The 27,670-nt window shown below is 36.3% G+C and overlaps 1 protein-coding gene across 1 annotated transcript in view; it reads left to right on the top strand.

Annotated features, from left to right (window-relative positions):
- LOC142352897 (uncharacterized) overlaps positions 1 to 25,882 on the top strand; it is a 29,876-nt gene extending 3,994 nt beyond the window's left edge. Inside the window, exons 2-7 of the mRNA XM_075405052.1 lie at positions 5,385 to 5,467; positions 7,328 to 7,515; positions 8,331 to 8,488; positions 9,686 to 9,816; positions 10,516 to 10,634; positions 25,720 to 25,882. Coding sequence (XP_075261167.1) covers positions 5,385 to 5,467; positions 7,328 to 7,515; positions 8,331 to 8,488; positions 9,686 to 9,816; positions 10,516 to 10,625 — 670 coding nt within the window. The 3' untranslated portion in view covers positions 10,626 to 10,634; positions 25,720 to 25,882. The remainder of the gene's footprint in view (positions 1 to 5,384; positions 5,468 to 7,327; positions 7,516 to 8,330; positions 8,489 to 9,685; positions 9,817 to 10,515; positions 10,635 to 25,719) is intronic.
- The last annotated feature ends 1,788 nt before the right edge of the window (positions 25,883 to 27,670 follow it).

Below are 27,670 nucleotides of genomic sequence, written 5' to 3' on the forward strand. Positions count from 1 at the left end.
CCTGATTAGTCAGTCCTTTTTTAATGAGTTGTTTAATGGCCACAAAAATAATTGCGGGAGACTATTATTGATTTTATTCTAGTTTTCGATGGACCAAGGTGAGCTTATGAACGTAATAGTACATAGGTTTAGGTGTCCTGACTGATCAGACCAATAGATCTCTGGTCAGACCAATTCGACCATGGTGAGCTCTTGAAATACATAGTCTGAAGAAGTCTTCAAAAATTCATCTATAGCGTCTGGTGGCGCTGATCAGAGCTAAGGGGTCCAGCTGATAGAAATTGCCGGTCCCTTTTAGACTTTATTTTGGTTAACTGTTGGTAAAAAACGTATTTTATGGAAAGCTGTTCATCCATGCAGTCAGAAAAAAAGCATCAATTGCCTACTGAATAAATCATATTCTCAGCGCCTCAGTTTTATTTTCACGTCAACTTAACTCTTAGCATTGGCTTCTGTATACTTAGTTAATTGGCTTATTTGCAATCATTATTGAAAACAGTGATTTTTTTAATGAATATACTATAACGGTTTTAAAAGTTTTCGTGTTTGAATCCATTCTGTGGTCAGATTATTTCGAGAGCACTTGAGTCTGATCAGAGGTACATTTTAGTGCGCTTAGTCTGCTCAGAGGTCGATTTGAATGCACATTAGTCTGATCACACGAGGCTTTCGAGCGCGCTTCGAGCGCATAAGAGTTTGGAGTGCACAATAATCTGGTCAGAGATCACTTTTGTCTAAGACAGTCTGTTCAGAGACGAATTCATCCTGAACTTCAACCTGGGTTTTTATGGCGTAATAAAAAATCTACAGTTTCAGTAAAATAGAAGAAAAACAATTTGGAAGAGCGGAAAAAAGGATTATTTTTACTTCGTTTATGTCACAATTTGAAAGAGGTCGAGAAGTATAGGGGTAAGAATTATAGTATGGATAGGGCGAGAAATTGATCTAATTTATTTTTTTGGTGTTTTTGTCAACATGGTTTTCTTGGTATAAAACATCAATTTTTTGCAACTTTCCGGGAAAAAAATCATCGTCTGTTTTCAGCTCCTCTATAAAAAATGGATACCTTTTTTACGTTTTTGTCCACTTGTTCTCAATCTCGGGTTCCAGTTGGCTTTAATTGCCAATAACAACTATGCTTACTCTCCAAAAATTCTTCCAGGCGTTTTTCTTGCAGTTTTACAATAAGATTTATTACTGTTAATATAAGCCACTAAGATCTAGAGAATGAAAGTATATATAGCCGACAACAAAAAAGCATCAATTTCTGAATACTGAATAGGATTAAGCACAACAAATGATTGACCTGACAGAACGTTTGAAATTGTCATTGTAGTCTTGTGCGTGCTCTCTATTCTTTTTTTTTATTTCATCCTGGGATAGATAAAATGTTCGAATGGTTTTTGCTCGCTGGTTTGAGCGGTTCTGGTTAGTGTTTTTTGGTTCGTTTTTTGCGTGTAGTAAATTTATCTCATGCACTATTTTAGTCTGTTTCTGTTTACTCTCGAACACAGTCTGGAACATTTACTAAGGCGCTGTTTATCTTTCTGTTTTCATATAAAGTTTCTGCATAACTGTTCTGACTTTCAAATAACTTTAAGTCGCATAGCTCAATTGACCACAGCTCAACATTAAAAAAGATGCAGAAGTTGGTTTTTCTTGTTCTAATCGAAAGAACTCTTTTTTATAATCTGATAGATACTTCATTACATAAAGACTCTTGTAAATTTGCCCTATGTCACTGAAGCAAGCTATAATCCAACTCTGTCCCAACTTGATATTCTAGCGCAATAGGGCCGACAGTATTCCTTATTCACTGACTTTATTGTTATATATCTCAGCAGTTATCTAGAAAAAGACCTATTAAAAAGTAATAAATCCTCCAGCCGAGTATAACCGACATATCATAATTATTTCACAAACTGAGATAAGTTACTATTATGCCAGTCCCCGCCTGCTGATCGGCAGAAATTTGTCCAAAGAAGAGTTAAATAATGATCACTTCCGGTCAACTAAGAATATTATAAAAAAGTTGAAATTTTGCGCCGGCCTTTTGCTGTTGTACTAATTCTTAAATTTCTTTACAATTCTTATTTCAACAATTAATCTGTCTTGCAACTTAATGAAATCAATACAGGAAATTCTTTAAAAAAACTGCCATATTGAGGTCAGTTGAGGTGCCTTTGTAAATCAAATGAAAAAATGAGTCTCCAAATTCGAGTTTTTTTTTATCTTTTCCGATTGTATAGCAGCTCAAATTGGTGATGTTTTAAGTGGAATTGATTTCATCTGTTTAGATGGATGACAGCTTTTGTTATCAGAGTAATTGAATTAGCTCTTCAATATCAATTTAGTTGGAATTTGGATGTCAAGGATTTTCAGCAAAGCTCTCTGGAACATTTTTAAAAATTTTTATTTATATTTAAAAATGTTCCAGAGAGCTTTGCTGAAAATCCTTGACATCCAAATTCCAACTAAATTGATATTGAAGAGCTAATTCAATTACTCTGATAACAAAAGTTGTCATTTTATGGTTTGTGTCCTTTGGTTGAGTTTGAACAACTTTTCTACAAGTTTTTTGTTGCATTACTTGGCGAGTTTTTATGGTATATGAGTTTCTCATTAAAAAAAGAAGCTAGTTTAGTGAAACATTTTTCTGCACAATCCACTGTTTATTTTGAGTCGCGTTTGATATTCTTCAACTATGAGTTTTTAAAAGCTGAGAAGCTGTGAGCTGAGAGTAGCTATACCGCAGTAACCCTGGTTCCTTAACATTAAAAGAGTTGAAATTACATTTGTGCGCTGCCCATTAACATAATTAACTGGTAACTTCTAGATTAGAGAATATGTTCTGGAGGAAGCCCAAAACGCGATGCGCGAATAAATTGTTAAGAACAATTTGATGAACATGAGTCAAAAGCAGAGAGAGAATTTATAGAGGTATTTGTTCATTCATCAAACTAAGAGATAGCGAAAAATATGTGTGAATAAGTTTTCGATACACCAGCTGATTGGTTTGAGCACCTGCTGCTTTTTCAAGACAGTTTTTTTAGTTTTACTCAAAATTATGTGTTGAAAGTGTTTTTTCAATTAGATACGCAGTGTTTAGCCCTATTTTTGCTGAATAAAGAGTTGACAGTTCAAAAATATACTTGGTAATTTTCAGTGAATAATATCATAAAAATATGAAAATTCAATCTGATTTTTATTTTTTGCCTCTTTTGTTTAGCGCTTTTCTGACTGATAGTTCGCTGATCGAGTCAAAGAATCTATGAATAGTTTTCAACATTAAGTTTTGGCAGTGATAGCATTTAACTTTTTTAAGATTATTGCAAAAATTTTTTCGTTGATTTTTGCTTTTTTTCTTCCTTGTCTCTCAGTTTTCTAGGTATATACCGTTTCTGTTGTTTTTTACAGATAATAGTCAAATTTTTTACAACAACAGGTATTTCTCTGGAAGTTGTTCCGCCATTAGTGATCTAATTTTCGCAACTTATAACTAATTTTATTCAGATATTGGTCCAGCTATTATTTTTGTCATTTTCTCATATTAGTTGCCTCTGGTTTTGCTGCATAAAGATTATTTCAATTATAAAGCAGGCTGATTTTATTCATTGTCTGTTTTCTGATACATATACAAATGTCTAAATCGAGTCGATTCTTGAGTATTCCGAATGTGTTTGTCTTCAAGATCTGCTTACACATATTGATCATTGTTGAGGTCAGTTTGTAATAGTTTTTTTTTCAATAACAAAAAAGGAGCAAATAAAAAAGTGGTTTTGCCGCATAAAAATTTTGACATTAAGGATAAGTGAGAAAATTGTGTTTAAATTTGTTTTCTCGATTGTGATATTTTTTTGTTCACCCGCTTTTCTCCTTTTCTTAGTTTTTTTGCTGTTTCTATTTATTTTAGCGGTTTTTTCCCTAACGTTCTTGAGAGAAGTTTCTAGTAAATTTTGAATGTATATTTTGTTATTTCATTGAATTTTTTTAAAACTGGAGTTCAGATCTTGCTCTGCTATATTTTGTTTATTTCATTGTCTGATAGCTTTTTCAATTTACAAAAAAAGAGCGACAATCAATTTTTCTGAATGAGTTTTTCCATTAACTATCCGCATCAGCGTGCGTGACTTTGTTTCCCACTCGCTTTTTCCAGTCAATGTTGGTTTGGTTATTTGATTTGTTAAGATTTGATCATACGTGACTTACCTCATTCAATAAACTGGATTTTGCGCTGTAAAACCTAATCCTAATTTTAATAAATTTTAGCTCAAAGTAGCACATATTTGAGCAGGGTTGATAAGTAATATCTGTATCTGTTTCCATCCGTATAATACGAAACGCAAACTTATTTCGCAGCATTTTTTAAAACCTGTTGGTTATATTTCCGACGGGTTGTTGTGCTGAAGAAAAATGATGTAAGAGTTAGAAAAAGAAAACTGAATCCGGGTGAAAAGAACATTCAGGGAAAATCCTGAGAACTGTGTTGTTCTACGAAAGCTATTTTTCACAATTTTATATACATAGATCATACATGGCTTTTTAGCTTTACAGCAAGATTATTCAAGACATTTTGATTTGACGTGGATGAAACCATATATGGTCTTAGATATGGTATCTAATGAGGTTCATTCCTGTACAATATCTCAAACAATAAACGGCAGTAGAGTTTTTACCCTAACATTCCTTAAAATTACGTTAAATGGCTACCTTTACGGTGGGGGTAAATTTCCCCTAACTTAACTTAATTGTTTTACATTAACTTACCCTAAGGCGAAATAATTTTCTGGCTTGGTTCGGGCCAGAAATTTCTGGCTTTGTTCGGGCCAGAAGTCAAAGGAAATTTTGTAGTAGTGTTAAGGTAATAAATTAAGGTAATTTTAATTCCTGTCATAGTATAATTTAATTTTTTGAAGGTAGTGAGGCCTTAGAGTAGTAAGGTCAATTTCAGGTAAAGTTAGCTTTAGTTGCCTTTCCCGAGTTAGGGAAAGGCAACTCTACTTTAAGAGGAGGCAAGTTGGGATGTTCTATAAGGTAAAACTGCCTTAACTTTATTTAGTGTGTATTTTTACACAGTAGAATATAAAAAAGCTGTAGATGTAAATCTTCCTTGCAGTTTTTGGGTACTTAATTGCGCTTTTAACCCAAATCCGCATTATTCTTGGCATTTAGTAACACAATTATGCCAATTAGCAATATAGCGCCGCGGATTGTAGTTACGCCCTTGGTCGAAATTGACCATGATGAGCAGGGTATACCTTTGCGTTGTTATGATATTTGCTGAATCTTATGAAGCTTTGATTAAAAAAAATAAAATTTTTCCGGAAGCTAAGGTGTTCAGATACCAAAAGTTTTTAAATTTTGTAGAAGTTGAACAATTTCAGTTACCAAAGACGAGACCAACTTCCCTTTAGTGAAGTGGACCCAAGTACAGCTTCATTCGACAAAGCGTCATCCCATCAACCCTGTAAGTTTAACAGAGCTTAAAGTGTGACTAATTTTCTGCGCTAAACAATACAAAACGGATCTTCGAGCTTTATGTCACACATCGGAATGGATTAACTTTCAGCAGACTCATCTTGAGTGAAATTGGAATCTGTTCAAAATTATTCTACTCGCACAATTGGGTAGAAAAAATTTCTGATTTCATGCAAAAACAGAGGCTCCGTTTCATCATTCTACAACTCTTAATATTGCCGTTTTTTTAAATTCGAAATACCACTACGTCTTCTTTATCACACATAGTGCCCATTTCATTCCCACAAAACTCCATGCAAACGTCACCGTCATTTTCTGTATTTTTCTCCCTAAGGTATTATGTGTCACAATTTCCGCAAAAATCTTCTGGCTTAGTTTCTACACCAGCAGAAACATTGTACAAAGCTAATAAGAGACATAAAACAGAGGAAAAGGTTAATGGAAATCGTAAAAAAGTGCATTTTTTTGAAATTTCATAAACCCAATATTCGACCGACTCACTGAAGCTTACAAAAAAAATCTTAGAACTCTTTGAAGAAATCTTTGAAGAAGAAATCTTTGCAGATCATAGAAAAAAATTGAAGAGAATTAACCTGACAATAGCAAATCAAGTTAACTCTTGGTGATGAACAATTAAACCTTTTTCGAAGAACATTACGCTAAGATTTTTAGATAAACGATTTCTGTTTGGAATTTTCAAAAAGCTTCCAATCTATTTAGCGACTTTTAGTAAACTTATATTATTATTCTGCTATAATCAAAATGGTAGCAGAGGTTTGAGGCAAGTTTGAATTATTTTAACTAATGGAGAAGAGTATAGAAGATTTAATTTGAAACAAAATTTTTTCTCTGGTTCGATAATTTTCTCAATGAAATCACTCGGATAAAAAATGGAAAATTGTCATGACAAATATTTTCAAACATTCGGTCTAATGAATTCCTGAAAAGCTTATATTGCAATTGAGCAGTTATCAAAATATTGTTTTTCACAAAAAAAAACGTGAAACAAAAGACATTAAAGACAAAAACATCATCACTTATAGATGGTTGTCTATTAGCTTTTTGTTATAGTAAAAACACGAGGCAAACATCCATTTTGGCAAATTTTTAGGTTGACATAGCATTGTTGGGATTAATGTGACAATTTTTGTGATTGACACAAAGAATCAAGAGAAACTCATGAAGTTTTGTTGGGAAGTTAGTGGGCAACGTTTCAAGTAATCTAACGCTAAAAGTGGTGTGAAGGTTTCACAGGAAAATTTTATGTGGTATGCACGCAAAACTTTGTAGTTTTGTATGAATTTCTGGTTAACTGAAAATTTTAAAAATGCGCGAGCAAAATTTGGTTGCCGCATTCAATTTTGCTTGCAGATGAGCCCGCGTCCGTTTTCACCCAGGAACCTGGGTGAGAATACACAACTTTTAATTTTGTTCAAATTTTAGACGTAATTAGAGATGAAGACATTTGTATAACCGACGGGGAAAAAAACGACAAACAGAAAAAATCATATAAACATGGAATTTCTTTTCATGTTTTTTTTTCAGCTGTAATAGTTTCATATCAATTCCCACAGGCCACTTGTATAATCAAATGCGCTTAATGCGCAGCTCTTAAACAATCAAGTTGTTGTTTATTTCCTCAGCGTTTATTTTCGTGGAGGTATTTTTCCTTGGGGATTTCTTCCTCCTAAAAATTAGCTGCTTTTATTCCGAGTAGTTTTTCCGAAACCGTATGAAGACGTGTTTGACTATTTTTTTTCATATTTGATCGATAATAAAGTGTTGAAAAAAGTCAATTGTAGGTGGTAAATTCCTATTGGACAGAAATTTTTCTCGTGCTCCATTTCAGCGTATGATGGGGCAAAAGAGGGCACAAAATCTCAACCCAATAAAGCCGGAAGTTCTCACGAATCATTTTACACTGATGACAACTACTATGGAACCACGGGGAGCAACCTCCCATGTCCCCAATACCCCCATAATGACATCAGAAATATTGACCCTGCCGATTTTCCTGAATATTTCGAAGATATGAAGGTTCAGCAATGCTTTGGCTATATCTTTTAATGAGAAAATGAGTTTTGGTCTAGTTCTAAAAGAAAAGAATTATAAAAATGAGAAAATTGTTCTCTTCATGAAATTAACAAATATTTCCGTTTGAATAATTACAAATATTGGTTTGGAAGTTTTCGTGGTTTGGAAGATAATACAATTTGCCCAGGTCGAGGTGCCCAGAACAAAGTGACCTCTGATCAGACTATTTTGGAGCGCACACCTGCTCATCGTGGGCTCCAGTTACATGTCTGAAAAAGTATTTACGTGCACGAGAGTGTAATCCTAGCAGGTTTGGAGCAGATTATATGCTGATTATATGAGGCTTAAAGCGCGCAAAAAGTCTGGTCGGAAGATATTTCAAAGGCGTGATAGTCTCGATCAGAGACTGCTACAATCACACCATAAATGTGTTTGACCTTTGTTCGATAGGTGCCTATTTTGATGCATGCTGATTTGAGGAGGCTGCAAAAACTGACCGAATAAGTATAAATTCGAAAAGTATAATTATAAGAAAAATTACATTTTTAGTATGGTATGATCAGAGGCCGATACGTTATAAATCTCAACCTGAGTGCTTTTAACTGGCAATCATTGGAGGGACTCAGATCTGTGGTGACATCTAAAACACAATTAAGAAGTGTAATCCCTCTTATAAACCTCAAATTTTCCATTATATTCTCAAAAATTTAAACTGAAAGAGATCTAAAACTATAATAGGAAACTCGTTAAAATTGACATAAAGTTGGTCGAAAAAACTAAGTTAACACAACTGAATCACTGCTGTTTGCTGTTCTAAGAACAAGCCTCAAAAGAGAACAGCGTCTCAAGGTTCTCGTCTGTCGAAAACAACAGGAAGATCTCGTACAACTACAGTGCCTAAGAAACCACCAGCGCCCAAAGGTTGCGTTTTGGGTCCCAACTTCGGCCGACCTGCAAAGCAGATTGACTATAACATAGGAACTGTTTCCATCAATTTGCCACTCTAACCTGCTCGCTCGTGAGCATTGAAAATCCGGAAAAAAAACTCAGAATAAAGATTTCTTTGTTCCATTTCGTGCTCCATCAATAACCAGTTACTAGGAAATCTCAGAGGATACTTCTCGTTCTAAATGTTGAAACTAGTATGCGAAATTTTTTTTCAATATCTAAGAAGTGTATGAATTTCTCGAAAGCTGCCTTATATACAAATCTAAGCGCCTAATCAAACGTCATTTTGAAAAGTAAGAAGTCATCAGTATATTTGGTGTCGTAGATTCGACATTTTCCGTCTCTTGGAGTCAGGATGTTCCGTTTTAAACACAAGAAACCGTCCTTCTGGTCGGTTTTAAACTTCAACAGTTAATTTAAAAAAAGACATTTGGACTTGATTTCTCATGATAATATCAAGACTCAATGAGTGATTTCATCACTGAATTCCCAACAAATCTCAACAGGCCTCTTAATTTTCTAATTTCAAAAAATTCTTACGTATCTTGCGCTGAAATACAGTACATGCTGAATCAAAGAAATCGAATACATCGGAGCTTTCCTTTTTCCCAGATGAAACATAACGATGATTTCCTACGCTTGAAGCTGAAAATACCTAAAAAACGGATCATACCGATGATTTTATTACTTGGAAAAACGAACATGCAAAACACATTTTTCTGTCGTTTCAAACAAAATAGTGCTAATCAACAAATAGTTTTTTCAAACTGCAATAAACAAATTTACGGATCTTCATACAGTTAACTATCCTTAAGGTGTATTCTTTTCATTTTGTCAAATTGTATCCATTTAACCTGGAACCGTCGAAAACAGCACTTTAAATTCATTGCATGTAATGTATAAAATAAAAACTTTTTAAACCTGGCCTCCATTTTAAGTGGACTATACATACAAGATGATACAAGTAAGTACAAATTTTTGCCATTGAGATCCACAATAAAAATAGCCCATAATCAGTCGCATTTTAGAGAAGCTTACTAGCTTGTAATATTCGAATCAAAAAATCAAAGCGGAGTAACTGACCGTTACCTTGTGTTTTTTAACATTTTTCACAGCCAAAGTGGTGTATAGTTTTCAAATTGTTTCATGACCGTAAAGATTTGAAGACTTTATTGACATCACTGAAATTAAAACAAAATAAAAAGACGGGAACAGTTTCTGATGAAGATATGAGTGAAGAGCATTATGTATTCTGCAATGCTCATAGCAGACTTGTGAACAAACACTGTGGGTCCAACTGTCCTCATTGTGCGCATGTTGAACAATACAGACCCTATGTACCCGATACAAGACCCAGTAAGAACAAAAGAGAGCATATATTGTCATTGGAAAAAACGATTGCACCTCTTTAATAAATTTGTCAGTCCGTTGTAGAATGACAAAAAATCCTCATTCAAAGGCATGGCCAAACCTTGACAAAAGCTTAGTTTAAGTTCCTTATGATTACAAGATAATTTTGACTCAACAGTAAAAAAGTAAGTGAATATTTTCCCTTCGATGTCAAAATAAACATCAATGATAATGGAGAAAGCAAATTGTTAAGTTCCAGTGAAAATTAAGAGTTTGTTTTCTCTTCAAAGGAGCTGTTTTTGTTTTAAAGATAGAACGAAAAGATGCCTAGTTCTTTTACGTGTTAATGGGCCATCTATGAGCAATAAACAAATAGAAGAAATCAGAACAATGCTCCCGTACCTAACACTAAGGCAAATTCAGTACTGAATCTGAGTCCAGTTCAGGCCACATTTTGCTCTGAATTTGTCTGACTCAGAGCTATTTCAGTGATTCATTCTGAATTATTTTCTGATTCAGAATGAAACTTAATATTTTCTCTGACTTTTGCTCTGATTCAGAGAAAATCAGAATTCATTTTACAGCTGGTTCTGAAATCTTTCCGAATCAGTACTAAAATTTGTAAGTTCAATCAGTACTGATTGTCACTGAACCTTAGGAACGGGCGCAAATAAACAACTGAATAAAATGTATCTTCTGTTTCAGTGCCCTTGAACTTTTTCGACCCTCCGAGTACATGCTGTTGTGTGAGAAGAACTGATCAGTTTGGAAGATACACGAAAGAAGCTCTCCAATGGACTCTATACTCCGAATAAGAGTATTTGGTGGGTTGGTGGTTTTTTGGACCTGATTAACAAAGTTACACCCCCCCTCTCAGATTAAGGACATTAGCATTTCAATTTGTAAATCGTCATGCATATAGATCGTTGTTACGTGAAAAAATCCATAGTGGTAGCGTGGGAGCATAAAATTTGTATGATCACTGATGTGAAGGTGGAGTCGGGGTTTCCGCTCATTTTCCACCTGAAAATCATCAGAAAAAAGCGGATTGAGATTGAGTGGTAAAAAGGAGAAAGAAGAGTAACGAATTTTAAAAAATTTTCTCATAGGTAGACATTTTGACACAAGTATTCAGGGGTAAATGTAACCCACATTTTTGAGCGTGTAATAGTCCTATGTCCTTATTGCCCCAATAATAATAGTGAATACTTGAGACTCAATTCAAAGGCGTGATTGTGAACAATGATATGGGTAATTGCATAGGCTTTCTTTTATTTTGTATAATTGACACTATCTTCTGTCTAAATGAGTATTTATAAGGTGGAAAAACTGATAATATCGAGTATGTATACTCGATTTTTAGGACAAGGAGCACATAATGAATTAATTAATTAAAATAGAGAAGTACCAGTGTTAACAAAAAAATACATTTATATTTAACTAGACTGAACTCGGAGGAAAACATTTAAAAAAATTTACGCACCGAAAAACGCTGTGTTTGAAGATGAAAGTTATAAACGTGCGGGGAAATTTGCAACGGTAAGCAACTTTTGGATCAAAATTGTTGCAAGTATTGAAAACTTCGTCAATATTTTTCACAAGACTTCTTTTCGCTCAAGCATTGAAAACAACAACAAAATTTTGACACTCGTTCGCACATCAGTGATCATTTTTCTCTACGGGTTACTGTTGTTCTTGATTGCATTGAGTAGTAACTACGATAGGTCATTGAAACAGATCTGAAATAGAATCTAATAGATGATTTACTTTCAGAAATATCACTAGCAAAAATATATGTGGATTAAATAGACAATTGGCAATTTCGCAACTACCTATATCAGGATCCATACATCAAAAAAGTCTTCGAGTTGATTCACAAGTAATTTTTAACAATATTCTGGATTAATGTTTTAAGCTGATTACATGCTCAAAATGGATAATGATTAAGTTCACATGTGAAATCGAGTAACAGAATAAAACTTTATCAGTCATTTTTGTCATTTTTAATTTAATCATTTCCCATCGCAGCTAAAAGTGTTGCAAAGTGAAAATTGGTGACTTGTCCCTATCACTAATATGCCCAAGAACGCACAAATAGGCCTCAAAATAGCAATTGCACTCTTTGTTCTTATTTCAGAATTTCGTATTTATATACATTTATCTTGCCCCGATATATCAATATGACAAAGCATACAGTTGAAATTGAAGTGAATGTTTGCAAAAAATAGTGCATTAAATAATCCAAAAATAGTAAATCAGTTTGCGAGTTTCTACAAACTTGGCTTTGGATTTGAACTAGAGTGTTTAACTTGTACAAACTATTGAAAATCTTTCAAGCTCTGAGTAGAAATTGGCGTTCTTCTCATTTTCCATTACTCCAATCGGTAAAATATTTCAACTTTTGACTAAGCGAATTATGCATATGAAGTTGCTCTTTTGATGGGAAAAAGATTCTTATATATCTAATTATGCTATTAACTACGTCCTCATAAAAAAGAGATGTTCAATATAGCAATTTTAGTGAAATCGGCAGAAAAAAAATTTACAAGATAGAACCTCGAGAAGAAACCAAGCTATAGCTAAGCACGAAAAAAAAGCAATCACAATGAACGAAAAAAATAATAAATAGAGTAAGTGAGTAAACACCGTGCGTATTTTTTGTTTCTTTCGTTACCGAAATCGGTTGTTTTCTAACTGCTAAAATAAGTTTATTTTCACATCACTTATTGCTAACATTTTTGAAAAATGCTTACGCATTTTGATGTTTTCGCAATTTGCGGCGTCGAAACCTTAACAGGGGCAACATTTTTGGTTCGATAGATCAATATATAAATTTATTAATTGAATGCAATCAGTTGCCGATCAAAACCTCCGTGTTTTGTATTTCATGTCGCATTTCAATTTGTTTTACCATTTTGTTGACCACAATATGTCTCATGTTATCTATTAATTATTGTGTTCGTCCAACTTTATCCTGTCGGTCCGTTTTTAATTTCGTTTTGAAACTTTTTGGTTCATGTTTTCCACGCGTTAATGATGTATCGGAAGCTAAGACAAACATTATTTTTTGGTAAATTTGTTGTTCAAACAATTCTAGCGTATTGTTTGTTTCCGTTTATATGATATATTGAAAATTACTGGACTTTCAGATTTGATTTGTTTATTTGGCTCCTTAACATATAGATTCGTTATAGCCTGCACATCCAATCCCCATTTTCTGCAATTGCAGAATTATTTGTGAAGTTGGTGAACAATAAAAACTAATCATAGTCTCCTGAGTTTTTAATAAACTGGTGTCTAAAGAAAAAAAACTTATTTTGCAGCTTTTCCTGATATTGATGCTTTTGGTGTTTTTTACACCAGATTGCGCATTGGTAATAAAACAGTACCCATACCACAATCAAACAGCATCCACCACAATTTTAGAGGGCTTATTTTTAGCTCAGTATCAATACCTTAGTTATATTGCCGGAAAACTTGTTGGATGCTAAATTTTTGTGTGCCTGGAGTCAGATGCTAAAGTAAACAACCAAAAAATGAACTAATGCAGTGCAATGATTCGAGTTTATCGATGCCGCTGAAATTTTTAAGATAACAATTTCATGAAAACTTGCTTTAACTATTGTAAGAGAATGTAGATAAGGATTCAATTACATTGTTCTAGACAGTTTGTTAAGTTTTTTATATCAGATTTAAGTTGCGGGAACAACCAACTCGTTTTGGTTGCGATAAGGACAAAAGTCAATGTTTTTTCAAGTTTTACTTCTGACTTGATTGTTGCACGACATGCTCCAGGGGAAAGAGGAGGCCAACTAACACATCACAGACGTTAGACCAGATCGTCGAAGAGGGTGTAACCCAAGTTGCCTAGAAAACCGTTTCGAAAAAAGGTCAAGAAAAAATTGGGCTAATCAGCCAAAACGCGTGCGAGGGCGGAGAACGGGCGAACGTACGTGCCGTAAGCCGTTTTCACCTTCACCACACGGTGTTGTTCATCTCGGGTAGACTTCGAGAACACGTCCAAGGGGGCAAATTCCACGTGGAGTCATATCTTTCAGAATCCAAACAATGTCGTTGACTCTCAGTGGTGTTTGACCACTATCGCTCCATTTGGACCTCTTTAACAGTGTCGGAAGATACTCCTTGACGAGTCAATTCCAGAAATGGTTGACCATTTGCTGAACACTCTTCCAAGACTTGAAACTGGCGGGTTCTTGGCTGTCGAACTTTCCTGGTGGGAGAGAATTGAACGGTCTGTTAATCAGAAAATGGTTTGGCGTGAGAGGCATTTCATTTTCTGGAAGGTCAGCGACAATCGTTAGTGGTCTAGAGTTCAATATAGCTTCGGTCTCGACCAGAATTGTCCTGAACACATCAAGCGACAATCTTCTGGAGCCTAGAATGATCAATAGATTGCGTTTCGCGGTCTAGATCAAGCGCTCCCAAATACCGCCAAAATGAGGTCCATAGGGAGGATTGAACTTCCAGGTTGTGTTCGTTGCTGCCATTGCTTTGTAGATTTTGTCGTTGTCGAGACGTTTCACAGATCTTTTTAGTTCCTCAGATGCACCAATAAATGTCTTGCCATTGTCACTGAGCATTGTTGTTGGCTGACATCTGCGGCTTACAAAACGTCGATAAACGTTTAGAAAAGTGTCAATGTTGAGATCGGGACAAGCTTCTAGATGGACAAACCTAGTAACCAGGCAAGTGAAGATGAGGCCGTAGTGTTTTTCAATCTGTCCTTTGGCATCTTCTATATAAAAGGGTCCAAAAAAGTCGACTCCGCTGTTCGCGAAAGGATACTGAGTAGAGTCTGTCGGAAAACGGCAGGCAGGAAGGGGAGCCATGACAGGTTGAATGTTTTGAGCGGCAAATCGTCTGCAGAGATAACATCGGTACTTTATACTCAAAAATTGTTTTCCTGAGGCCAATGATGTGGTATCTTTGCTGCACAAAAGCTTTCACTGGCTCTGTTCCTTGGTGAACGCAAATGTTGTGTGCATGCTCTATATAGAGTCTCGCTATCTTGTCTTTTGCGTGCAGTATAATCGGAAATTTCTCGACTTCGAGGTTATCTGGCGCAAATTGCAATCTTCCGCATGACCGAAGCATTTCATTGTTGTCCAACATTGGGTTGAGCGAACGGATTTTGCTCTTTGAATCTATCCTGGAACCACGTTTCAGGGCTTGGATTGTTGAGAAGAAGAAATTTTGCTGCGACATTTTGATCAGCCGATTTCTTGCAAGAATGACGTCTTCTGTTATATACTGCTGATCTTTAGGCCTTTGTTTTCTAATCCGAAAGACCAAATTGAAGACTGTTGCTAATGTCAGGAGCAACTTGTTCCAAGTTGAGAATCGTGTCGGGTCGATTATTTGCTCCGACAAATTGCGTGAAATTTCATGCGTTGCTATCACATGCTTTGGAGAGTTTACAGGAGCACTGAGCTGTCTTGAGGAAAGAAATGCTGGCGCTGTTAGCCACTTGGCTGGTATTTCGTCTGGATTGAGACCACGGGTCCCGTGGTCAGCTGGATTTTCTTTGGTGGTAACGTGTTTCCATTGGTAAGCATCAGTTGATGCAAGGATTTCTTTGAGGCGATTCGCAACAAAAACAGGTTGTTTCTTGGTTGTGGATAACCAGTCAAGTACTACTTGACTATCTGTCCAGAGTGTGGAACGAGTAATGTGAAACGATGACTCTTTTATGATGGTTGAAAGGATGCGCACTCCGATGACTGCGGCTTCCAACTCTAATTTGGGGATGCTGATTTGTTTAATTGGAGCAACTTTGCATTTGCCTATTACGTAACAAGTTTCAACATCAGTGGCTAAGTTAGGAACTGTTTTCAAGTATGCAACGGCTGCAACTGCTACAGCTGAGGCGTCGACAAATACATGGATTTCATTTTCACTTTCTGGTGAATGGCAACTCTTATTGAGAGTTCTGTTCAATGTCACTTCTGGTGAAGAAAAGTAAAAGTCCAAACTCTTTTGAAGTGGTTTAACTACTTGAGGGGCAATTTGTTCATCCCATTTTTTCCCAAGTTTCCACAGTTCATGAAGAACTATTTTGAAACGGATCGTTGATGGCAACATTATCCCAATTGGGTCGAAGATCGAGGAGACAAGACTAAAGATCTTACATTGAGTGTACGCTAAGGCATCTTTTGGGAAATTAGCGAGAGGTTTCATAAGAAAAGAGTCTTTCTCAAGATTCCATTTAACACCAAGAACTCAAACAATATCTGTCTGGTTGTCTTTGTCTTCTGGAGGGATTTGATTTAGAACTATAGAGCTATTTGAAACAAATTTTGTGAGTCGAAACCCACCTGTTTTTAGACAATGTTTTGTTTGAAGAACTGCCTTACAAGCGTCTTTTTCGGTTGCATGTGATTGGATGTAGTCATCCATGTAAAAGTGCTTTCTGACTGCTTTGAGGGCCTCTGGGAAATGTTGAATGTTCTCTTTGGCACAATAGTTAAGAACGTATATTGCACACGAAGGCGAGCAATTTGCTCCAAAGATGAGTCTGGTAAATTGGTATTGTTGTATCTGATTGTCTGCTAACCAGAGAAATCGAAGAGCCGATTGATCAATCTGATGGATGGCGATTTGCATAAACATGCCTTCGATGTCCGCAAGGACTGCAACGGGATGTTCTCGAAATCTCATCAGGACACCTAAAAGGTTAATAAGGAGATCGGGTCCTGTGAGAAGGTTTGAATTAAGCGATTGGCCGCGGAATTTTGAAGCGGCATTTGCAACTCGGTGGACTTTTCCTGGCTTGTTGATATTTTCTACAGGATGGTGTGGCAGGTACCAAATTCTGTCTGGATCTTGCATTTCCACCGGCTTGACAAAGTTTTTCTCAAGCTCTGTCAAGAGAGTCTTATTGTATTTTTCTTGCAACAAAGGTTTACGCTGAAGGCGTGTGTTGAGGCTTTTGACTTGGTTCAGTGCAGAATAGAAGTTGTTTTCCAACTTTATTTCTGATTTCCAGGGCAGTTTGATTTCATATCTCTCACCATTGTGATTGATGGAGTTCTTCAAAATGTCAAGAAACTGTTCTTCTTGCTTTGTGTAAACTTGTTCACGGTCCTTCTGAATGCCATCTGCTTCAATACTCCAGAACTGTTGAACAAGTTCGTCAAGTCCGGGTTCATCTGTTCTGTTTCTTGAGACAATGAAAATAAATTTCTTCTGCTGACTTGCGGGCTGTTGAGTGGTGGCCGAGATACAATTCTCATATTCACCAGCGAGGGTCCAACCAAGTTTAGTTTTCACACCAAACGGTTGATTTTGATTGCCAGGTATAACATGTGTAGGGTAGGTGAATGCGAATGCGTTAACACCGAGGAGGGCGCCGATTTTGCCATCGGCAATATTTGGGAAATGTACGTGGCGCAAACTGTTGAAGGCATCACAAATTTGATTAAGTTCAAAAGTTTTTGCAGCTGCGACGTTCAGAGACGGGGTGCTGAACGTCCGAGAGAGTTCAAACGATATTTTATTTGACTTATATGGAGTTATTGTGACTGGCTCAACAATTTTTGAGAGGGACATGCTGTTCTCTGTATTGAGAAATTGTAGTGGTACTGACTGTTGAGTTTCACGGGGAAGCTCAAGAAATTCAGCTATGGCGTCCAATATAAAGCTGAATTGGCTACCGGGATCTATGAGGGCGTAGGTATCGAATGCTTTATTCCCCTTGAGGAATGAAACAGGAATAAGCTGCAATTGCTCATACCAATTCTTCGGTGTTTCTGAGCATTGGTTAATGCTGAACGATTGGTTAATTGCATTGCCGTTTAAATTACGTCGTTGCACGTTTTGCTGGCTTTGGTTGTTAAAAGTTTGGCCATAACGGCTGTTGGGGGCTTTATTTGTTTGACTTTTCTGTTGAGAAGATGTATTTGGAGTTTGACTTGAAGCTTTGGTACTAGAAGAAGCCGTTGGATTGCTACCAGAAACAACTTCAGTAGAAAAAGCTGCTGTAGGGCGTTTGATTTGCTTGGCGGGATCATGAAGGGTTGTGTGGTGGAATCCACTGCAAACCTGACATCGTTTTTGCGATGGGCACGATTGTTTGTGGTGTTTGTTGCTCAAGCAGTTTGTACACAAATTGCTTTGGCTGACAAGGTTGTATCGATCACCTGGTGAGCACAACTGATACTCAGGGCAAGTGGCAATGCTGTGTTCTTGTTTGCACTTCTCGCAAGATCGTTTTGTGTTAAAAGTTTTATTCGGAACGTTTTGCGAAGTTGACGGTTGTTTTTGCTGAGGCGCAAAGTTCCAATGTTTTCTACTGTTTTCTACTGATGCGTTGTTGACTGACAATGGGAGGTTGCTTTTGTATGGCTTGGTTTGTAGGTTGTTCAAGTTGACAAACTTTGAGGCTTGAGAACTGATGGTTCTTTGATTGCTTTCTCGACTCACTTTGTCGTAGATTTGAGCTTGGAGCTCTAACCATTGTTGAAAATCGACGAGAGTCGGGTCTGAGCTGAGCTCGGTAAGACAATGTTCAGTCTATTTCGGAACCAAATGATGTGGTGTTTTCTCTTTGGCTTTCTTAATAAGTGTTGTAGACTGGAGGTCTGCTGTAAATCCAAGGTATTGGAAGGCTTGCAAAAGTCTTTTCAAAAATGAGGAAAACGCAATGAAGCTTTCCTTGTTTTGGAAGTTCATTTGCCAGTTTTCGAGCTGGTTAATGAACGTATTCACAATTATCGTACGATCACCGAAATGTCGGATTATTTCATTCAGTGCTGTCTGATAATAAGATGGATCGCAGGAATAAGCATGGATCAAGTCCTTTGCTTTCCCAATTACAGAATTCTGCAAGTAGGTTATACGATGCGTGTCTGTAATGGAAGGGTTGTTGTGAATCATCGTGTTGAAATTATTGATCCACTCGTGAAAGTGGATCGGGTCACCATTGAAATTCTGAAGTTTCAAAGGTGGCAATTTGATTGAATGTTTGAAATCAACATTTCCTTTTTCCTGTGTTACATTAGGGTTCGAGTATACTGAGCTTATTTGTTGATTGACAGTGGGAATTAAACTCTGGTTAATTAAAGGCTGGCCTAACTGATTTTGTCCAACAGGATTTAGCGGTTGATTAGTGCACATTGGGGCATGGATCGTGGAAGTTACTGGAGATTGAAAGTTCGATTGAGCTTGTGAGCCATGAATAAACTGGTTGTTACACAACTGACTGGGATGTGTCATATTTTGATTAATTGAGAAGCCTGTGCTGACGAGGCCGTGTTGACTGTTCACAGGTTGTGGAAATTGCAGAGGAGCTGCAATTACGTTTGATTCTGAAGCTACCTGGTTTGGCTGAAAATTAGGAGCTGCAGGATTTAAGACGGTATTTTGATGCGGTTGTTCCATGAGTTGCATGGTAATTGGTGGGACATTTGTGGAGTGTACCCCAGTTATAGGATTAATACATTGATTGGATTGTAGGCAATCGTTTTCTAAGACTATTTTATCAGTTTTACTTGGAAGATGTGAGGTTCTGTTTGCCACTGTGGGTAAGCAGGAGAGTTTTTGCCGATCACAGTTCAACAGTTGACTATCGGGGTATCCATTTGTTCCTATGTGAACTTGAGAAGGTCCAAAATTCTGTTGCAGATTGGGAAAATTATGATATTGAGGATTTCTGTTGGCAAATGAATCCTGATTGTTTCTTTGCTTTGGCAAGTTTAAATTAAAGGTTTCCTCCAATGCAGAGTTTTGGGCAAATAGACCATCTGCATGTAATTGAATAGTTGGATCAGCCGAATTGAATGGGTTTGAAAGTGAGTGATTGCTTGAAAGGTTCAAATTTTGGATTGAAGGCAAAAGGTTCTGCGACGTGTTAAAGTTGTCACTCAAGATCATTTGAGCTGTTTCAATTTCGTTGACCTGTCTATTGACCTGTCTAGAGTGGAGGCAATTCCAAGTTTCCCTAATTTTGTTGGAGATGTGAATTCCTGGCTGGTATCTTTGTCAAAGTAGGGAAAAGGATTGGGAGCATTTATTTGGTTTTCAAAGTTATTTTTCGATTTTAGAAGACTTTCATGAACTTCCTTTTTAGGATTTCTTTGGTGGGCTTCAAGCACATGTTGAATTTGAAGTCCTGGTTCAATAGATGTTTGTAGAAACAACGATGGTTGTCTTGGCCGTGGTGGTATTGGGGGCGGCTGATTGATAATGTTTTTGCTGGTCTGCTTTTCTTCTATATCGCACTGATGCTGGATTCGTTCCTTGTCGTCACTGGGCACAGGTGTTGATTGCTGAAACAAGTTTTTTCTGCTGGAGATCATGCTGACATCATCTCTAATGCGACTGGAAGACTGACTGAGCTGGCCATCATCGTCCAAGAGATCGACTTGCAGTTCCAATTCATTGAGTCGAGTTATTAATGTCGTTTGCCTATTCAATATTGATGATGCAGTGCTTTGATGTGGCTGCTGTCTCATCACTTCCTCTGAGAGTCTCTTGAGCTCCGCTTCCTGGACTTTGATCTTGTTGATCATCAAAGACAATGATCGGAAACTCCTTTTCTGCTCCACAGTTTTCTCAAGGAGATCGAGCAGTTTCTTCATTGACATTTCTGTCGCTTTGAACATATTGATGGCAAACTGACATTCAGCGCTGTTCTGCTTCGACATCTTGGTGGCGGTTGCTTTGTTGAAGCTGACTGTTGATGCTGTTGGTGATGCAGCTCGTTACTGAAGGTGAAGAACGGCTTTGAGAACCGGAGCGACGCAAATTTTTGATTTGAAAAAAGGTTGTCTAAGGTTTGAATGCTAATGATCCTGATTTTTTCTTGTTCAAAAGACCAGCGACGCAACTTTTCTCTAAAATGATGTCCAAGGATGTGTTTTGTGTGCTAAATCTAGCTTTTTGCACTAAAAAAAACTAAAAGCTTTCCGAACGTTAGCGCGTTTTAACCGTTTTTCGTTCAACAGACCTAAATAATTGCTTGTTTTTTGTTGAATTAACACAAGTTTCGCTAAAATAGCTGGCGTTAACTGTTTGAACTAGTGTGTGTGGCTACTGTGGTTTACAGGAAAACTGCGCCTTGATACAATTATGCAGTTGAACCAATATTAGACCAGAACTCAAATAATTGTTACATTAAACTCCTTTTTCTTGAAAACTTCAATAAACTCGTCTGTTTCTCTCAAATACGAATAAATTACCAAGCTTATAAAGCTACCCAAGAAACTTTCATTAGCTTCCTAACCCTAACCGAGCACTATGATTAAAAAATACCTCTCACAGTTTTTAGCGAATTTATAACTTTGAAACCTGTTCTTTTTCTAGGAGTTTACTGTTGTTGTGACGGCTAAAGATAAAAAATTTGTAAAAATACGATACGTTTAGGCAACAAGAGTTACAGAGGGGCTACTGAATGCTTGAAGGCAAAAGGTTCTGCGACGTGTTAAAAATGTCACTCAAGATCATTTGAGCTGTTTCAATTTCGTTGACCTGTCTATTGACCTGTCTAGAGTGGAGGCAATTCCAAGTTTCCCTAATTTTGTTGGAGATGTGAATTCCTGGCTGGTATCTTTGTCAAAGTAGGGAAAAGGATTGGGAGCATTTATTTGGTTTTCAAAGTTATTTTTCGATTTTAGAAGACTTTCATGAACTTCCTTTTTAGGATTTCTTTGGTGGGCTTCAAGCACATGTTGAATTTGAAGTCCTGGTTCAATAGATGTTTGTAGAAACAACGATGGTTGTCTTGGCCGTGGTGGTATTGGGGGCGGCTGATTGATAATGTTACTGCTGGTCTGCTTTTCTTCTATATCGCACTGATGCTGGATTCGTTCCTTGTCGTCACTGGGCACAGGTGTTGATTGCTGAGACAAGTTTTTTCTGCTGGAGATCATGCTGACATCATCTCTAATGCGACTGGAAGACTGACTGAGCTGGCCATCATCGTCCAAGAGATCGACTTGCAGTTCCAATTCATTGAGTCGAGTTATTAATGTCGTTTGCCTATTCAATATTGATGATGCAGTGCTTTGATGTGGCTGCTGTCTCATCACTTCCTCTGAGAGTCTCTTGAGCTCCGCTTCCTGGACTTTGATCTTGTTGATCATCAAAGACAATGATCGGAAACTCCTTTTCTGCTCCACAGTTTTCTCAAGGAGATCGAGCAGTTTCTTCATTGACATTTCTGTCGCTTTGAACATATTGATGGCAAACTGACATTCAGCGCTGTTCTGCTTCGACATCTTGGTGGCGGTTGCTTTGTTGAAGCTGACTGTTGATGCTGTTGGTGATGCAGCTCGTTACTGAAGGTGAAGAACGGCTTTGAGAACCGGAGCGACGCAAATTTTTGATTTGAAAAAAGGTTGTCTAGGGTTTGAATGCTAATGATCCTAGTTTTTTCTTGTTCAAAAGACCAGCGACGCAACTTTTCTCTAAAATGATGTCCAAGGATGTGTTTTGTGTGCTAAATCTAGCTTTTTGCACGAAAAAAAACTAAAAGCTTTCCGAACGTTAGCGCGTTTTAACCGTTTTTCGTTCAACAGACCTAAATAATTGCTTGTTTTTTGTTGAATTAACACAAGTTTCGCTAAAATAGCTGGCGTTAACTGTTTGAACTAGTGTGTGTGGCTACTGTGGTTTACAGGAAAACTGCGCCTTGATACAATTATGCAGTTGAACCAATATTAGACCAGAACTCAAATAATTGTTACATTAAACTCCTTTTTCTTGAAAACTTCAATAAACTCGTCTGTTTCTCTCAAATACGAATAAATTACCAAGCTTATAAAGCTACCCAAGAAACTTTTATTAGCTTCCTAACCCTAACCGAGCACTATGATTACAAAATACCTCTCACAGTTTTAAGCGAATTTATAACTTTGAAACCTGTTCTTTTTCTAGGAGATTATTGTTGTTGTGACCGCTAAAGATAAAAAATTTGTAAAAATACGATACGTTTAGGCAACAAGAGTTACAGAGGGGCTACTGAATGCTAGAAAATTGCAGAGACGAGTCATATTGTGGAAATCTTTGGAACTCTTTGGTGTATTGACTTTTTTCGGGTTTTGCAAAAACTTTTTCGTTTTCTTTAAAACTGTGTGACTTTATCTGTTGTTTTTCACTCTTTCTTCGTTACCTTTAATATGCATTGACTCTACTAAACTTTCAAAGTTCTCTCCCACAGACAGAGATCTGCCTTTCAAAAAAAATTGAAAGTAGAAAAAAAAAGACTTCAAATTTTCTGGTGACTACTGGAATCAATTTTCTTCGAAAACTCCTCTTCTGCTGATGGTAACGTCTGAAACCAATAGGAATAAAAGGAATTCGCAGACGGCAACGTCTGAGACCGACGACTTCTGCAAAAATCAAGTTCTGGATGTTTTTTCCAAAAAGGAATTAAAATGGTAGTTATTTTGGTCAAATGAAAGTTTTGATATTTTGTGTGGAGCCTAATGACTTTCTATTTACTTCCCTATACAGTTGAAACTATAAAGGCGACTGACATTGACTTGTTTTAGGGGTTTGTTTAGTGTTTTATTTGGGAATTCAAATGAAGATGTCGTCAGAAAACTAACTTATGTTTTTGAATTTTCTGAATTCTCTTCTGACATTTCTCATTTATATGATGCTGGTGTGATATATCGATCAAAGTGGCTTTTTGCTTGATCGAAAACCAATTCAGAAGAGATGTTTAATAGTTTTTTCCGCAATTCAAACGGATATTCAGTCAGAAAACTAAATTGTGTTTTTTGAATTTTCTGAATTCAAAAAATTTTGTCTGACATTTCTCATTGATATGATACCGATGCGATATATCGATCAAAGTGGCTTTTTGTTGGATCGAAAACCAATTCAGATGAGTGGTTTAATAGTTTTTTCCGCAATTCAAACGGAGATGTAGTCAGAAAACTAAATTGTGTTTTTTGAATTTTCTGAATTCAAAAAATTTTCTCCGACATTTCTCATTGATATGATACCGATGCGATATATCGATCAAAGTGGCTTTTTGTTTGATCAAAAACCACTTCAGAAGAGTCGTTTAATAGTTTTTTCCGCAATTGAAACGGATAGGTAGTCAGAAAACTAAATTGTGTTTTTTGAATTTTCTGAATTCAAAAAATTTTCTCCGACATTTCTTATTTATATGATACTGATTGGATATATCGATGCAAATAGCTTTCTGTTTGATTACAAACCAATTCAAAAGTGTGGTTTAATAGTTTTTTCCGCAATTGAAACGGATATGTAGTCAGAAAACTAAATTGTGTTTTTTGAATTTTCTGATTTAAGGAACATTTCTCTGATTTTTGTGTTTTTTTCCGCAGATTTTTCTTTAAAAATGAGAAAATTGCCTTAACTCGCTTTGAAAATAAAGGAACTAGTCAAGGTTTTTGAATCGAGTTGTTAGAGTAACAAATAAGCTTTTTTGGGGGACAAATATCAATTTTTTGGAGGCTTTTTGTCGAAAAAAAGTAGAGATTTTGGATGGCTCTAACCGGGGAACAGGACATCAGAGGTAACGTCTGAGACCTCGGGCGGACTTCTGCTGGTGACGTCTGAAACCAGTAAAAAAAAACTTGATCCTCTCGTCGGGGTGACGTTTGTAACCCAAACTTGGCTTCGTCGCTGAAAAAATTGCTTGTCTTTTTTTTTGTGTCTTTTCTGTGTCTTTTCTGTGTCTTTTTTGTGTCTTCTCTTTGTCTTGACCGGCTCCCAGCTTTCGGGTTCCGTTTACTGTGCTCGGCACTTGATGGTTGCACTGACCGCTGATGCTCTCTTCAGTGCGTCGCACAAGTTGTGGAACAAAGAAACTATTTGCCGGTAACAGGGGAGACTTTTGTCCTCAAAATTGTTTTGGGGAAAGAAGGTTTTGTTCTTTGAACGAGGGGTAAACCATAAAATGTAAGAGAATGTAGATAAGGATTCAATTACATTGTTCTAGACAGCTTGTTAAGTTTTTTATATCAGTTTTAAGTTGCGGGAACAACCAACTCGTTTTGGTTGCGATAAGGACAAAAGTCAATGTTTTTTCAAGTTTTACTTCTGACTTGATTGTTGCACGACAACTATTGAGAAAATAGATTGTTGACAAACTTTCTTTTCGGTTTTTTTACAGAATTTATCTGATCATTTTCTCTCTGAAACAAAAACAACCGGGCTGGCTCAATTTTTTCGTGATGGCTTGAAATAGTGTTGATGAGTTCCGTGGAAACGGTTGACATTTTTATCGTTTTGTGCCGTTACAAAATTTCAATATCTCTTTTAATCGAAAATCACCATCTTCTCAATATCTTCCAAAGTCCCGAAAACGTTTATCTACAGTCTGCTGAGGACTCCTTTTTTGCAATAAAGCTCTGTCAAAATATCTCTTCAAAAAGTAGTTATCTCCGTTTCTTTCTTATCATTTTTTACAATTCAAAGAATTTGAATTGTATTGGGGCGCTGTCTTTTTTTTAAGATCTGTTCACACATTTTCATGATTTTTGAAGTCAAATTGGAGGAGTGATTTTGGTCACGCCGAAACAGGAAGTGGAGCGAAAAAGCGAGTGAAATTGCGGCGTGCAATTTTTTCGCTCTAAATTTAAAGTAGAGCGAGAAAACGGTGTGAGAACAAAAATTCGTTTTCTCGCTAGTGGTTTTTTGTTCACATGCGGTAATTTCACTTTGATTTTTACAGTTTTTTGTTTTTTTTTCGGATCGGATTTTTTTTTCTAAATGGTTTTTGCAATCCATTCATAGTCCGGTTTTGGTCTAGTTTTCTGTTTAGTCAATGAAAATTCTTTGAATTGTACGTCAAGACTTGTCCTGCTATGTTTTTTTTGTTTCTCAAGTAAAAAATAAAGCTTTATTTGGTTTTATTTTATTTGAATTGTGCAAGTTATAAAACAAAATGCCGAGAATTGCATATATCTTCAGGTGTTTATCAGGCCATTATACAGACCCAACTTGGACCCTGTGTCTCCTGTCCACTACAATGAGTTCGATGTTGCAGCGAGGAGCTTATATGCTCTATCAATCCAAAGTCTATTATGTCAGCAACCAAGATATATCTTATTACACACAAAAAAAATTAAAATGACTGAATAAACTGAAAGTTTTAAGGAACAATTTACACATTTTTTTCTGTTCCAGGTATCATTTGCTAATATTTTACTGCGCTGCAATAGGTGGCGATTATCAGATGAGAACTTTTTTTTAATCTGCAAACATGTAAATTAAACTAACCACTTGGTTAATGTTACATGTTAGAAAATTATTAATCAAACATTATTTTTTTCTAATTTATAACAAACTAAGGTTCGGTTTTCGTAAAATAATATAATAAAAAATATGTTTAAATCCTGCAACCCTTCTGTCTATTGGAACTCTTTCGTGTCGTTTAAGCATTTCCGCTGTAACTTTTTGTTTAAATTTGGTCTTCGACGTTTCTTTTCTAATTGTAATTGGAAGTGTGTTCCATTTTCGAATAAAGTTACGAACAATTGAACCATTACTCCATTTTGACTTACATTTTTGTTCTAAGAAAAGGTTATGGGTTCGTTTGTTTACAATAATAGGCACGTTTTCTAAAAATCTGAAATGTTTATTAGAGCGATTTCTTGTTTGTTGTAGAATATTGAAAAACATATTTAAAGACATCCGTGTTATTTGGAGCTCTGCTGGAAGAATTTTAGTCTCCAGAAGTAGATCTCTGGCAGTATCGTATTTGGTTTTCATAAAGCAAACTTTTATTCCCCAGTTTATCTGTTTGTTAATTCTGTCAATAGAGTAATATGGAAAATTTTGAAAAAAAATTGCGCTAAAATCTAAATGAGAAAAAACTAGTGATTTAAAAAGATTTATTCTTGTTTTAGCGGTACCTGATAACGAACCAAATATAATGATCTGATTGCTGAAGCCATTTTACTGATAACCTCATTTAGTTGATTTTGGTATGTCAGTTCCCTATCAATTATTACACCTAAATATCTACATTTTTCAGATGCTTCCAATCGGTGTCCCTTGAAATCGACAGTTTCAATGATCGGCAATTTTTCATTCCTGAACACCATTAACTCCGTTTTTTTCTCTTTCAAAGTTAACCTGTTTTGTTTCTTATATTGATCAGTCTTGTTTAATGTATCTTCAGCTATTAGCTGCAAATTTGCTTCATTCTTTGCATGACATAGAATTGGTGTATCATCGGCAAACTGTAATACATCACAAGTCGTTGATACAGTTTCACTGAAATCGTTGACATAAAGTATAAAAATTAGAGGCCCTAAGACAGTTCCCTGAAGAACACCGTGATTTATGACAACACAATCTGATTTTGCTATCCCATTTTTTACACACTGTTTTCTATCACAAAGGAAAGAAATTAATAAGATTCTTGCATTTTCTCCAATTCCATACCTTTTTATTTTGTTCATAAAAACATCTATAGATATTGAGTTGAAAGACTTTGCTAAGTCTAAAAAGAGTGTGACAACATTTTCGTTTTCGTCAACGCATTGGTTTATCTTTTCAGTTAATGAAATTATAGTATCGAGACAGGACTTTTGCTTTTGAAAGCCGAATTGATTCTTGTTAATCAGACCATTAAGAGTTAGGTGGTGAGTTAGTTGTTCAAGTAGTAATCGCTCAAAAATTTTTGCTAGAGTTGGTGTGAGTGATATGGGTCGATAGTTTTCTGGTTCTAGTCGGTCTCCCTTCTTATAGACAGGTGTAACATGCGCTGTTTTCAAAATTTTAGGAAACGTGTTTTTGTTTATACATTCATTGACGACAAACTGTAATTGAGTTCCAATAGACAGTTTACTATCTTTTAGCGCCCATGCTGGTATATAGCCCGGTCCGGGAGATTTATGCTTAGGTAGATTATCAA

The sequence above is a fragment of the Convolutriloba macropyga genome, chromosome 14, assembly GCF_964194025.1.
Source record: "Convolutriloba macropyga chromosome 14, txConMacr16.3, whole genome shotgun sequence".
NCBI lineage: Eukaryota > Metazoa > Xenacoelomorpha > Acoela > Convolutidae > Convolutriloba > Convolutriloba macropyga.